The 12,098-nt window shown below is 38.3% G+C and overlaps 1 protein-coding gene across 1 annotated transcript in view; it reads left to right on the top strand.

Annotated features, from left to right (window-relative positions):
- USP25 (ubiquitin specific peptidase 25) overlaps positions 1-12,098 on the top strand; it is an 88,855-nt gene that overhangs the window by 17,806 nt on the left and 58,951 nt on the right. Inside the window, exon 4 of the mRNA XM_014938008.1 lies at positions 7,861-7,984. Coding sequence (XP_014793494.1) covers positions 7,861-7,984 — 124 coding nt within the window. The remainder of the gene's footprint in view (positions 1-7,860; positions 7,985-12,098) is intronic.

Genomic DNA, 12,098 nt, shown 5'->3' with positions numbered 1-12,098 from the left:
TGAGTAAATGGAGACTATTTTCAAAAACTTACCACTGCTGTCAGTAGATCTTCAGTTCTGGAGACTATATGGTAGTAAGCTGAATTCTTTTGCAGTCTGTGTTTAATTAGATTTATTAGCAATCCCATTAATAGAAGTGCTTAGTTTTGCTGTTACTTACTGTACTGTGCAACCTTATTGAAGATATGAGGAGACAAGGGATGTAAGAGAGGGAAGAGTCAAATCTGCAGAGTCAACATTACCCATGACTGTTGGTCAAACTGAAAAAAGTAACTCTGGAGTTGCACGTTCCAAGCTGAATTTCAGGATTGTCTTCTCTTTTCTGGAGGGCTGAAGGCAGACCCAGGTTCCTTACAGTTACATAGCACTACAAGTCAGTAATCAAGAAGCACCAACAGCTGCGAAAAAAGCAGTCAGACTTTGCTAGCCTTTGTTGTTTTAGTTAGACTGAAAACATGTTCTGAGATAAAGGCATCTTGGCCAACTTTTCTTCATGTTGGAAGACTCATGGGGCAAGAATTAAACACCCACAGCAGAACAAAAGTCTAAACCAATCTCGCATCATAGAGCACCCCTCCATCCCCATCTGTAGAGATCCAGTGAAAGCTTCTTGTAGAAGCTGCAGTTCTTTTTGTTGGGTTCTGCTTGGCTGTAATTATTTTGATTATGAATATAAAAAATGCAGTACACATAGAATGGATGAGGTTCAGGGCCCTGCAATGGTAAGTACTGTCATGTAAGGGAGTGTGGTGAAAGACAGCGGATGACCTGGGAGAAGAGAATGGAAGGGTGGGCATAGATGGAAAACATATCAGCAAGGATAGCTCTAACCATCAGCACTCCCTTCTGCACAGAATGCTATTAGCGCTTCTCAGTAACTATGCCGAGTTGCTGACAGTATCTTGTCTTTCAAATTTGACTCCCTTTTGCTGTCCCACGTAGGCATAATTAAACGAAGATAATTATAACTCACCCTTGCTGTTCCTTACTGCCTAACTACCTCTGTGCGGTTGGAACTCGCAATGGTATGAGTCACCGAGCTTTGCAGTCCCACCAAGTTAAGTCATCCAAACTGGGGATGAGAGGGAGTTACAGTTAAATACCAGAACTGTCTTTTATGCTGCATAAAATCTCTAGCCACTTGCAAATGCTTTTCAATCTATGCTTTGCATAAAGGTGTATCAGATGTATTCTGCGAGCTTGACAGAATATATTTCTTTGAAATGGTTACTTAATTAAGGGGTAAAATAAAAACACATATAACAGTAAGTCATACCTTAACAGTCAGTGGTTAGCCTGGATTATTCACTGGCTCTTCCAAAAGTGACAGTGGTTATTCAGCTGTTTGAGAGTTGCATCCTGTATGTTAGGAGGTATAAGGAAACTTCATTTCTCTTATTAGCAAATGCAACATCTCAAGAGCTATAAAAATATTAGTGAGTTTGCATAAAACTTACTCCATCTTTAAAATCAAAGGCTGACTTACACAATCAGTGTTAATCATAATGCTTGTCTCTTTGCCTGTTTAAAATGGTATGTGCAAGCACCTGCAAGTGTAGCTTTTTCACGTCAAGACTGATGCATGCTGTATCTGATCCCTTTGCAAAGAGGTTTTTTCCTTCCCTTCACACAATCTGTTATTGAGGGGAAAGTGCTTAAGCATTAGGATTGCAATGTACAAGTGAACACCGTTTAATCTAAGATCACTTTCACGTTCTGCTTAGTAGCATGAAACCTAGGCACTGTAATTAAAGCAAAACAAAATAAATTGTTTAGTAGTACTTTCCACTACTTCCATTTTATTGATTTCTCTAGAAACCTTTTTTCTCTCAATTTGATGTAATTCAGTGTATTTTCATCTATAGCTACGCAACAGAACTGTTGCATTGCTAAGCATATCCATTTCCTTCTTATTTGAGAAACTTGCAGAACGCAGGGTTAAAGGAAGTGGCAAAATGAAGAGAAGACATGTATTTTAGAAGTTGTATTGTCTTAAAATGAAAGAGCTGTCAAGACAAATTCTCTCCCTCCCTTCTTTTGAAAACTCAAAATTCTTTTTCACAAAAACTGAATTATTGGTCTTTGCAATTGCACATTCCACAGCTGAAACAAAAGAATTCAAGCCCTTTTATAAGGTCAGAGTACAATGTAACTATAAAATGCTGCACACCCCAACTTGAGGGTTGGGGAGCTGGCTTTTTAAGTCTTCCTGTTCCTAGAGTTTGAGCCTTTGCATAGGTCTCTAATTCAGTCAGCCCTTTCCAGTGAGGTAGATTTAACTGCATCTAAAACATCTCCAAGTGAGATGCATTTCTTACAGACTCTGAAAAGTTTACGGAGTACCTTGGCTTGGTGCTTCACTTACTTATTAGACTTAGTTACTCTAACTTACTCCTACCTACTCCTAATGTCTTGCCTAACTCCCTCTTGCTTCAGGTGAAGTCCTTTCATTCTCTGTGCTATCCGTTGTGGAGATTATAGTATGCTTCATTCCTTTTATCTCAAATGAAGTGTTGTGTGCTTGAAGATGGTGTGTCATAACATCCCCACAGACTTTGCTCAGATCTAAACAGCCCAAATTCTTTCCAAGTCTTTGGATGCATTTCCTATTCGTATTTCCGTTTGTTTCCTCTCTTCTAGACCTTCTCTAATGGTTCTGCCTTTTTTTTGTGGTCTGTGGCACTCAAAACAATAACCAAGAATTCCACTGAGTTGTTAAGAAAATTTTTATCTTAAGATAAATTTATTGTAAAATGTCCACTTAGTACTCTGACAATATACCTTAACTTCATATTTTCTTCAATGCTGTGATGATGCGAATTGCAGGTTGAACATGAATCAGCTGTAGCTCCTAGATCCTTCTTGGCACAAATCCTAGTCAGTCCTCATTCTATAGCTGTGCATTTTATTGTTTCTGTGAGTAGAATTTGACACTAGTTTCTTCTGTCACCTTACTTAACTTGGATATCACTATGCATCTTCATGACATTTCCTTCTATTTCAGGGATTATTTGTGTCACCTCCATTCAGGTTCCTGGGAGTGTCTCCAGCTTGGTGTGGCAGGATCCCTGCTTCAAAATGTCATGAGTCTTGTGCCTTGAGGTCCTCCTTGCATCCTACAGATTCACTTGTTCCTTTGTTCCATGACTACCTCCCTCCTTCCCATCTCTGATAATGTGAGAATTGTCAGTTTAAGGTGTTATAATCTTAGGACAGTGAAAGTGCAGCTGACATGAGGAAGTTCCTGTGAGATAGTGGTGGCTAACGTTTGCTAGCTCTTTGATCAATAGAGCTGTTTGGGTTGGCTGAGCATCTAGTTTTAACCAAAATTGGCATATACAGCCAATTAAATTCCTTTAAATCTTCACACAGGAGCCTAAGACCATCATGACGTGTAACATCACAGAATAGATGGTAGAATATAGGATCTTGCTTAGCTCTGCTTGTAATAAACAAAACTGATGTAATCTGGACTTCAGTATTTTTTTCTTTTCTTCTTATCTTGTTGATGTATTGAAATTGGAGTCTTGCTGCTGGATTTCCATACTTGGCACCTGTCCATTGAACCCATCAGGCCTGCTCCTTCATTTTCCTCTCCCTGTGTCAGCGGTTGCACCACTTCAGTTGTTTATTGCCAGTCCCTGGGTTCAATTGCTACTTCAGATCTGTGCCTGAGTTTCCCAACCTACTTAAGTTTGAAGGTCCTACTCTCTACCTCCTGGTATAAGTAACAAGTCAATAACACATTAATTATTTTAATGACCTAGGCAGTTACCATGTAAGAACCATTTATTTAAATGATGATAGAAACTTCCTAAGTAAACAGAATAGTAAGAGTTGGTTTAGAAAAGAAAGAAGATACATGGGGATGGATAGATATAGTGTGTGCATTTACTGTATATACCCTAGTATATTTGTTACAAATTTCAGTATACCCTTTAAAATTTCCTCATAGAATTACAAACTGTGTCAAACTCTCAGGATCTCATGTACCAGAAGCACACATTATAATATATTAATGTTGTAAACCGAAAATATATTTCTTAATAAAACAGTAGATTAATTCTGCATGTTAATTTTAGTTGAATAAACATCATGAATGCACTAAGCCAATCTGTTTTGATGTGCAGTTTCTTCATTCATAAAGAATTTTTTCAGAAGCAAACTTTTTTGTTTATTTAGTTTTCATGGCTTAGTTAAGAATATTTGCATTTTCTAAAGCGATGCGATATACAATAAGTACCTTTAGGAGGATGAGCCAGTGAGAACTAAAGTGTTCAGTGGCCTAAATGAGAGGAGGAGTATTACAAAATCAGCATATGTTAATTAGGTAACTGTAAATTTGGAGATGTGGCATTATTTTTAATACCTTTATGAAATGCATCCTTCAGCCTATCACAGGAAAGTTGCGTGCCTGATAAGTACTTTGAGTAAAAATAATCTTTTTTTTCTTCAAACTCAGTCACACAGGAAATTTCAGTAGATCAGTTTCATGAATGAATGCTACCACTCACTGTTATAAACTACAGTTATAGGTTTGCATTAATGCTATAAAATTGAAGTGAAATAAGTATTTTAAAACTAGGTTAGTGTTGAATTTATTATAGATTGTGAGAGAAGGCAAAGTGATCATACTTGTAGAATAACTGATTGGAAATTGGATGTCTTTTCACTAAAAAAAGAAATCCCCATGTAAGAATTTACAGAACTTGAAGATATTTTAAAACAAAACCAAAAAAAACCCTGCATGAGTTTCATGTAGTATATGTACATTTGTATACTCTATAACCAGCTGACGGAAATCCCAACTGTGCAGACAAGCTGATATATATTGTTTTCTTTTTTGAAAGAGGAGTTTGGTCTTAGACTGTTCCGCTTCTGTTATGACATCTACTGAGATCTCTTTATAATCCTATGATTTAGGATTCAAGTCGTATGTGAGCTGTTGCAGCTTAATGAGTTAGTGTGTCAGCTGAGAGGCTGAAAAAGACCTTGGATCTGCTCCAAGTACAGCAAACATGAGCTAAAATACGTTAGCGTAAATCTCTAAAATATTTTTGTTTTACATTTGCTACAAACTAAAAGATTGTGTGGAGTAGGTTACCATGGATCAGCTGATATTTAGAAATGTATTTTTCTGACTTGAGTGGTGTTCTGTGATGTATGTTGGTTGCACCACTCCCATGTGGTGGTAGTACCTGGCAGCTGGTCTTCACTGCATTGTATTTTTCATGCAGCTCAGGAACAACGTATGCTTGAAAGCAAAATTTCTTAAGGGAATCCTGCATTGTCTGCTCCAAGACCATTACATGGCAAAGGAAATTGTTGTGTTGATCCGCTTTCTGAAAGCAAGTAGAAGTGAAGGATTTGGGGTTTTGATATTAATGTAATCACTAGTAATATGAATGGTAATAAACTTCCCAAACGTAGGATGGTGGTATAGATTAATAAAGATTAAGGGGCTAGGGAGGTGCAAAGAAGTTGAATAATTTAATGACAGCTTGAGTTGGAGTTGATCTTGATAGATTATTTTTTGTTTTGTTTTGTGTAAAAGAGGGAGCTAGGTTATGAGTTCTTTTCTGAAAAACACACCCCATATAAAGGAGTTTACTTCTTAATCTAACTTTCTTCTTTATTGTTGTATAAAAATTTCATCACTTTTACCTGACTAGAGACTAGCTAAAGAAATGTTCCCTTCTGTAAGTAAATGATCGGAGTAATCCCATACTTCTCCATCAGTTTGTTTCCAGTGGAGATTAGGTGCTGTTGTGTGTGTCTACCTGCAAATGGGTAGAAAATACAGCATAAGCAGCACCACGTTTTAGAGTGAAATAGGTAGAGTGTGTGGTCACAGGATCCTGTTATTTCTGTTGACCTTTCCAGCCTTTCTCCTGTTCTCAGGCTGTAGTACAGGGCTGTACTTGCGTGTGACCCAGGTTGAAGTATTACTGTAGCCCAAATTACATTGTTCTCGTCGTGGCAGCTCATATGTCAGAACTCCACTGGGTGAGACTCCTGCTGGCAGTTCTTGTCACTGCTTTAGTCCTTTTGAAGGAGTATTTCAGGCATCTGAGTTGAAGCATCCTTTTGATATGCTGGAAGATCTGAGATGACTATAAAAGACATAAGAATAAAATTAGGAAGTGCTGCTTTTGTGGTCATAGTGTTTTTCCGTACTTGCAGATAATGACATATTGCCCAGTTTACTTTGTAGGCAGCAGTGCTTCCTTTAAAAGCTCACTAAATAAAACAGAAATCCAACCATCTTTATTAGGGAAAGAAAGGGCTAAGTGGAAAGCTAATTTTTGAAGATGCTGGTGTTAATAGAAAAACTTGTTTTACAACTTCTCTTCAGTCTCAGCTCCCTTTGAGGATATAAGTCATCCAATTTTCTGTCCATACATAGCTATGGCAATGACTTTTGTATTAGAAGTTCAGTGTTTTATTTTGATCCAATGAGAAAGTCACAGACAAGTAAGCCCAGGGAAACAGGGGTAGCTTGTCCCTACAGCGAGTCAACCCATCCAGGAGAGAGGTCAGAAGCTAGATGTAGAAGCTTTTTGGGTATCAGTGATTGAGTTGGCTTGTGGAAGGAGAAAAGCAGAGAAGCTGCTCATCTCTCTTTGAAGCGTTCATCAGTTTCAGAACCTGTATCTCTTTCTTGCAGAATCTTTTAGCTTCTACTGTCCAAACTCTAGGCTGGATGGAATCTCTTTCATAGCTCTTTAGGTGAACTTTGGCCTCGGAGGAGGAAGACTGAGACCAGCCAATGCTTCATGTGCGTGTCTGTCTAATATTGCACATACAAGTCTCTTTTGCACTTTCCCCTCTCTTTCTGTCTTTCTTGCAAAATGAGACTTTTGGCCTTTGAAATCATGATAACCTTGGCTTTTGTGGAGCTCTTATGCAGTTGATGGATGTTCCTGTTGGTCCTGGCTGCTCTGGAAGTGTGGCTGTGCTTGATGGGGTGATGATTGGTGTGGCAGTGTGATGTGGGTAGTGAAATCCCTCCTTACTCAGGGGAGGGAGTGCTGTTACTACCCTCAGGAAACAGGGAGGTTTACGGGGGACGTTAGTATCCGATTCTTTAGATATCAGGAGCTGGAGAAGAAGACAGAAATAGGGTTGTTCTCATCTTTATTATTCAGTCAGTAGCCCATCTAGCATTCCCCATATGTCCAAGTATGTATCCTTATTTTGACTTCAGTATTTGTTTTCTTATTTTTCCTGTTGAGATGGGATACTTTCACTAGACAGAAATTGGATTTAAATGTATTCAGAAAAGGAATGCACAGGCAGGATAGGAAAGAATTAGGTTGAGTAAAGAACTCTCTTGCATGTTATGAAATGATATGAAAGCATTTGGCTTACCAGTACACAGACATACTTGTAGAATTTGGGGCTGTATTGGGAAAACTCTACACGCGTTCCTCCATGAGGAGGGAAAAACAACTATGCTTGGTTAAGGTATCCTTTTTAAGAGAAGCTTCCCTTCATCATGTGTTCCCTGGAAGAAACTGATTGCAGTAGCAGAAGTGATATATTTAAGTGTATTGCTTTAAGAGGGCTTTCAGAAACCATGGATTCCTAAATTTGTCCCATAGCTTTGTGAAACTTAAGATCATTAGGAGGAAGGAAGACTATTGCCTGTCCTATCTTAGCGAGAGCAAGCTGCTGAGGCTTTTATCTGTCTTGGAGATGGAAGGGAGCTGTTAGCAGGGTTAGTGGTTGGAAGAGCGCAGGGGGGATGGACAGGAATGGTGCTCAGCAATCCGTGTGGGCTCTCTCTGCTCTACAGTAAGACTTGCCTTTTCATTCTGTTTCACTTTTAATTTTGAGAAAGATAGTTTTGCTTTTCAGATGTGATTGATCTCACTGGAGATGATAAAGATGATCTTCAGAGGGCAATTGCCTTGAGTTTGGAGGAATCAAACAGGGCATTCAGGGAGACTGGAATAACAGATGAGGAACAAGCCATTAGCAGGTAAACAAACAACTTATATAAAGCAGAAATTAAATTAAAGAGTTGGAGATTGGCCTGTATTGCTTTTTTTAACTTTTAATATAACAAAGAACTTGTTTACTTTCACGTGTGCTACTGATATGCCTGGCTTCAGGATGTTGCTTTATTGTATGTTCTATACTGGAAAATAGTCTATTATGTGTGGGCTAGGATTTACTAGTATGTTTCATGTTGATATATTTGTTTAAATACTGAGGAAGAGGATGGAGATAGAGGATATACGGTCATATTTAAATTGGGATCTAAAACTAAAAGTTTCTCTTGTGTATCGAGTAAAAAGCAATGACAGCAAAATATAATTAAGAAGCTAATAAATTCTTTGTCCTTTTTTTTTTTTTTTCCAGTGTTCACTCTGCAGTAACATTTTCTTACCTCTGTGCTAAGGCTGAGATTGGGGGAAGGGTAGTTATGCTATGACGAGTATACTAAGAGCAGCTGCTGTATTTAGGCTGATAAAGTATGTTATTAACCTATTTAACAAATAGGATTTATAAGCTTTGAGTGAAGTTAACTTTTTGGTTTAAAGTTTTATGAACTTGACTTTCTCAACTCGGGCGTGATAAGAGTCTGTAAGTTACCTTTTTATCAGATTTTACAATAAATTTTTGTACAGTGCGTGTTTATATGTAAATACAGATGTAATTATGAAATATTTGGGACTTGAACTAAGTCTAAGTGTAGGGTTGTAAGGGAGGGATGTTGGGTTATTTTTTATCTGTGGCTGGCCTTGGAGGGGTATGTTGGATTCTTTTAATCTGTGGCTGGCCTTATTCTAGGAAAAAAAAGGGCAATGATTTGATCCCGTATTAAAAGGTTAAGTACTGTCTCCTTGTAGAAGGCTAATTTTATAAAAATTTATTTAGGTAGGGGAAATTCACCACAATAATTCTTTTCCTTAGCTCACTGTATTTGACAGACTAAAAGGCTTATCAGAAAAGTCCAACTCCGAGAATATGGAGAATGTTACTTTATCCACACTCATTTGCTTTTTCCTTTTGAAAAAGAAATGTACTAATTGTGAGAATAAACATACCTCTCCGTCTCCCCATTTGTGACAAAAGCCATCTTGTTATATGAGTTTAAGATAGTATAGATTAGGAGACAAAGGATGTAATGAGAGGGATTTATAATCTTATTAATAATCGGAAGAAGATTTTAAGGGGTGGTTTTTTTTTTTCTAAGACCTCTTATATGTACATGTATACAAGATTATGATGGAAGTTCTGTCCAGTTCTGGTTCAGAAGTTCAGCTCTTGCATGTTCCTTTTTGAAGGACAGAATTTTCATAATTACCGAGTTGTGATTTAGGCACACACTCAGAAAGATGGACCTATTTCTAGATATGGAAATCTTGTCCCCTTTTTTTCCCCTTCACCAACCTTTGCTTCTGCTGTGCTCACTTCTTGGGAACCTCAGATTTTTTATTTTTTTTTTAATTATAGACTTTGTTTTTCACATCTCAGACTAAAAAACCCTTTTTGGTCTTACCCTGTTTAGTCCATAACTAAGTATTATAAATACACTCAAAATTATGATGTATTTTTTTGTGGTTGCAGAAAATATCAAAGTATGCCATTTTTTTTTCTCCTTGTATGTACAAAGGCATGTAGACAAATCTGTTCAGTTATATAAAGAGAAAAATGTTCGTCTTCTGGTGAAACATAGGTGTATATTTGATGGCAAAAATACACACAAGAGCACTTACCAAGTTAAGAGCCTTGTTGGTACCAAGGGGGACATGGCCCACACACCTTACCACACCTTCTATGCTTGCTGTAGTATTCTTTTGAGCATTTGTCGCATGAATTCGTCTCACAAAGCCATACGAAAATATTCACTGAAAGATCAGAGTGTGTCATGGCACAAGAAAGTGAAATGGGACTTTGCTTGTGAATGGAGGTAGAGAAGAGTGAGAATAGTAAGGCTTTTGGCAGCATTGGGGTATTAGATCAACTCAGTTACATACCAAGATGCACCCTGAGTTGATGGCAAATTATGTCAGAATTGTACAAGTACAGGAAGTGCAGAATTCTTGATCTGGACTGTTCAATCAGTTTCCTTAAGGACAGGATTTCAGACTTTTTTAAAAAAAATAAATAATAAAAACCCAAAAAATCACTTTGTAGTTAACACCCCACAGAAGAATTTTGGCATTCCAATAGAAAGCACAGTATCTGCGCAGGGCTTCTCAAAACAAAATGTAGAACACTGTGGTTGTAAACAAGTCAAGCTGCAGCCACTTACTTCTGTTTTTCTAAGTTAAATAAGAAGCTGAAATCAAATAGGAAGCCAATAATAGGCAAATAAAACTGTGGAAATCTTTCATTTTTAATACTGTAGGATGTGTGCATTTTTAAAGAGTCTTTGGTGTGGAGGATATTTCTTTCAAAGGTATTAGTAGTCATTTGGAACCTACTTTGCACTGATTTTGTTAAGGTTTCCAAGGGAACATTAATGGAATTTCTTGACTTGTGTAATTAATGTTGTAATGCATGTAGAATTTCTCTTCCTGAATGTAATTGCCTTGTGCTACTTAATGAGGAGAGCTCTGATTACTACGTAGGTGTTGAGAGGAGTGCAGCTGAAATGCCCAAGTGTCCAAGATGAACATCTTGTTCATGGCACGTTTAAAGGCTTTTTTTTTTTTACTATTCTCTCTTTAAATCTCTCAGGCATGTTCAGTGTATTTCCTCATATGGAAAAGTTTCTCCTGTTTAAATTACTGTTCATGGAGGAGAATGTGGCTGGCCAGAGAGGGCTTCACTGAAGAAGCTAGTAAGATATGACTGAAAGAAGTGAAGTGGTCTGTATTGTGCCTAGGGTAGTAGCCATAGTAAAATGAGAATCCACAGTGTAAGTGCATAAGGATGTGCACAGCCTGTAGACTTCTTTTTTTCCTTCTTTTAACATGATCATTGAAACTGCTGGGAGCTCTGCACTGTAGTTAAGCATCGGGTGTATAGATTAAAGGTAAACTCGGGAGGGATGTGGGGTTAGGGATATTCAGGGATAGGGATATAGGTCCAGCTATTAGAGTCCCAGTATAAGGACCTCTCCTTGTTCTTTTTGCTGAATAGTCTGTCAGAGTGGGCTTTTCTGCAGCATGTGTAGTGGCCTTCCTCAGAATGGTTTGGCTGAACTTTCCTGCTGTGGACTCGCTTTGCCCGAGGCTCCTTGCATTGTCGGGCTAGCCCCATGCAAGCAGCTCTGAAAGCTGCTCTGCCATGCCCAGCTTGTTACAGGGAGAAATCAAACACTGCTTTCAGGTCCCGTGCCAAGCCTGGCAGTAACTAACCATCGCTTCAGAGTTTCCCTCCAAACAAGATTCCAGGACTTGGAGGTGGGGAAGCCTTTGGTCCCGTGAGGTTAGAGACATGCCATACCCTGCACGTAGCTTATGGCTCTGCTGCTGGTGACTGCTGCTGTGGGCTCCAAGGGTCGGGCAGAGGGTGTTTTGGCTGCGTAATCAGCATTGCTAAATCCTTGTACTAACTCTGGAAGGATGCTCGTCATGTTGGGAGCAATGTGTAAATAAGATTATTGTCAAGGCAGTCACTCAAATTGGGACTGTTTGACTGTATAGTGAGTGTTAATAGTATGAGCTATACTCACTATGCTGGTAAACAAGTTTATTTATGTAGCTTTTGAGCTGATCATTAGGTGCCTGTTTACTCTGCTCACTTTTATTTCAGTTGGCATCACAGCTATTATTGTGGCTGAAAATGAATTTGGTACATACATTGTGCTCTCTTTGCATGTGCATTGCATATGCTCTCTGAGGATAGATAACATCATAAAAAAATAAGGAAAAATATCACAAAGCTTTGAGAATCAAATACTTTATTAAGATATGGAAACAGATTTGAGGTGGAGCTAGAGGTGAGGAAAACCCTCACCTGCTAAAGAAATACAAAAACAAATACAGGAAGAAATTCTGGTTAGTAATTAAGTTGATAAATGGTAATACCTTTGGGGTCAGGGAACTGTTTCATTTTGAGAATATATGTTTTTCTGAACTTGAATCTCAAAATATCTTGAAATATTCTTGAGCCGGGGGGGGGGGGGGGGGGGAGTT

Source organism: Calidris pugnax, unplaced genomic scaffold (genome assembly GCF_001431845.1).
Source record: "Calidris pugnax isolate Ruff unplaced genomic scaffold, ASM143184v1 scaffold25, whole genome shotgun sequence".
Classification (NCBI taxonomy): domain Eukaryota; kingdom Metazoa; phylum Chordata; class Aves; order Charadriiformes; family Scolopacidae; genus Calidris; species Calidris pugnax.
This window is presented reverse-complemented; position numbering and strand designations above follow the sequence as displayed.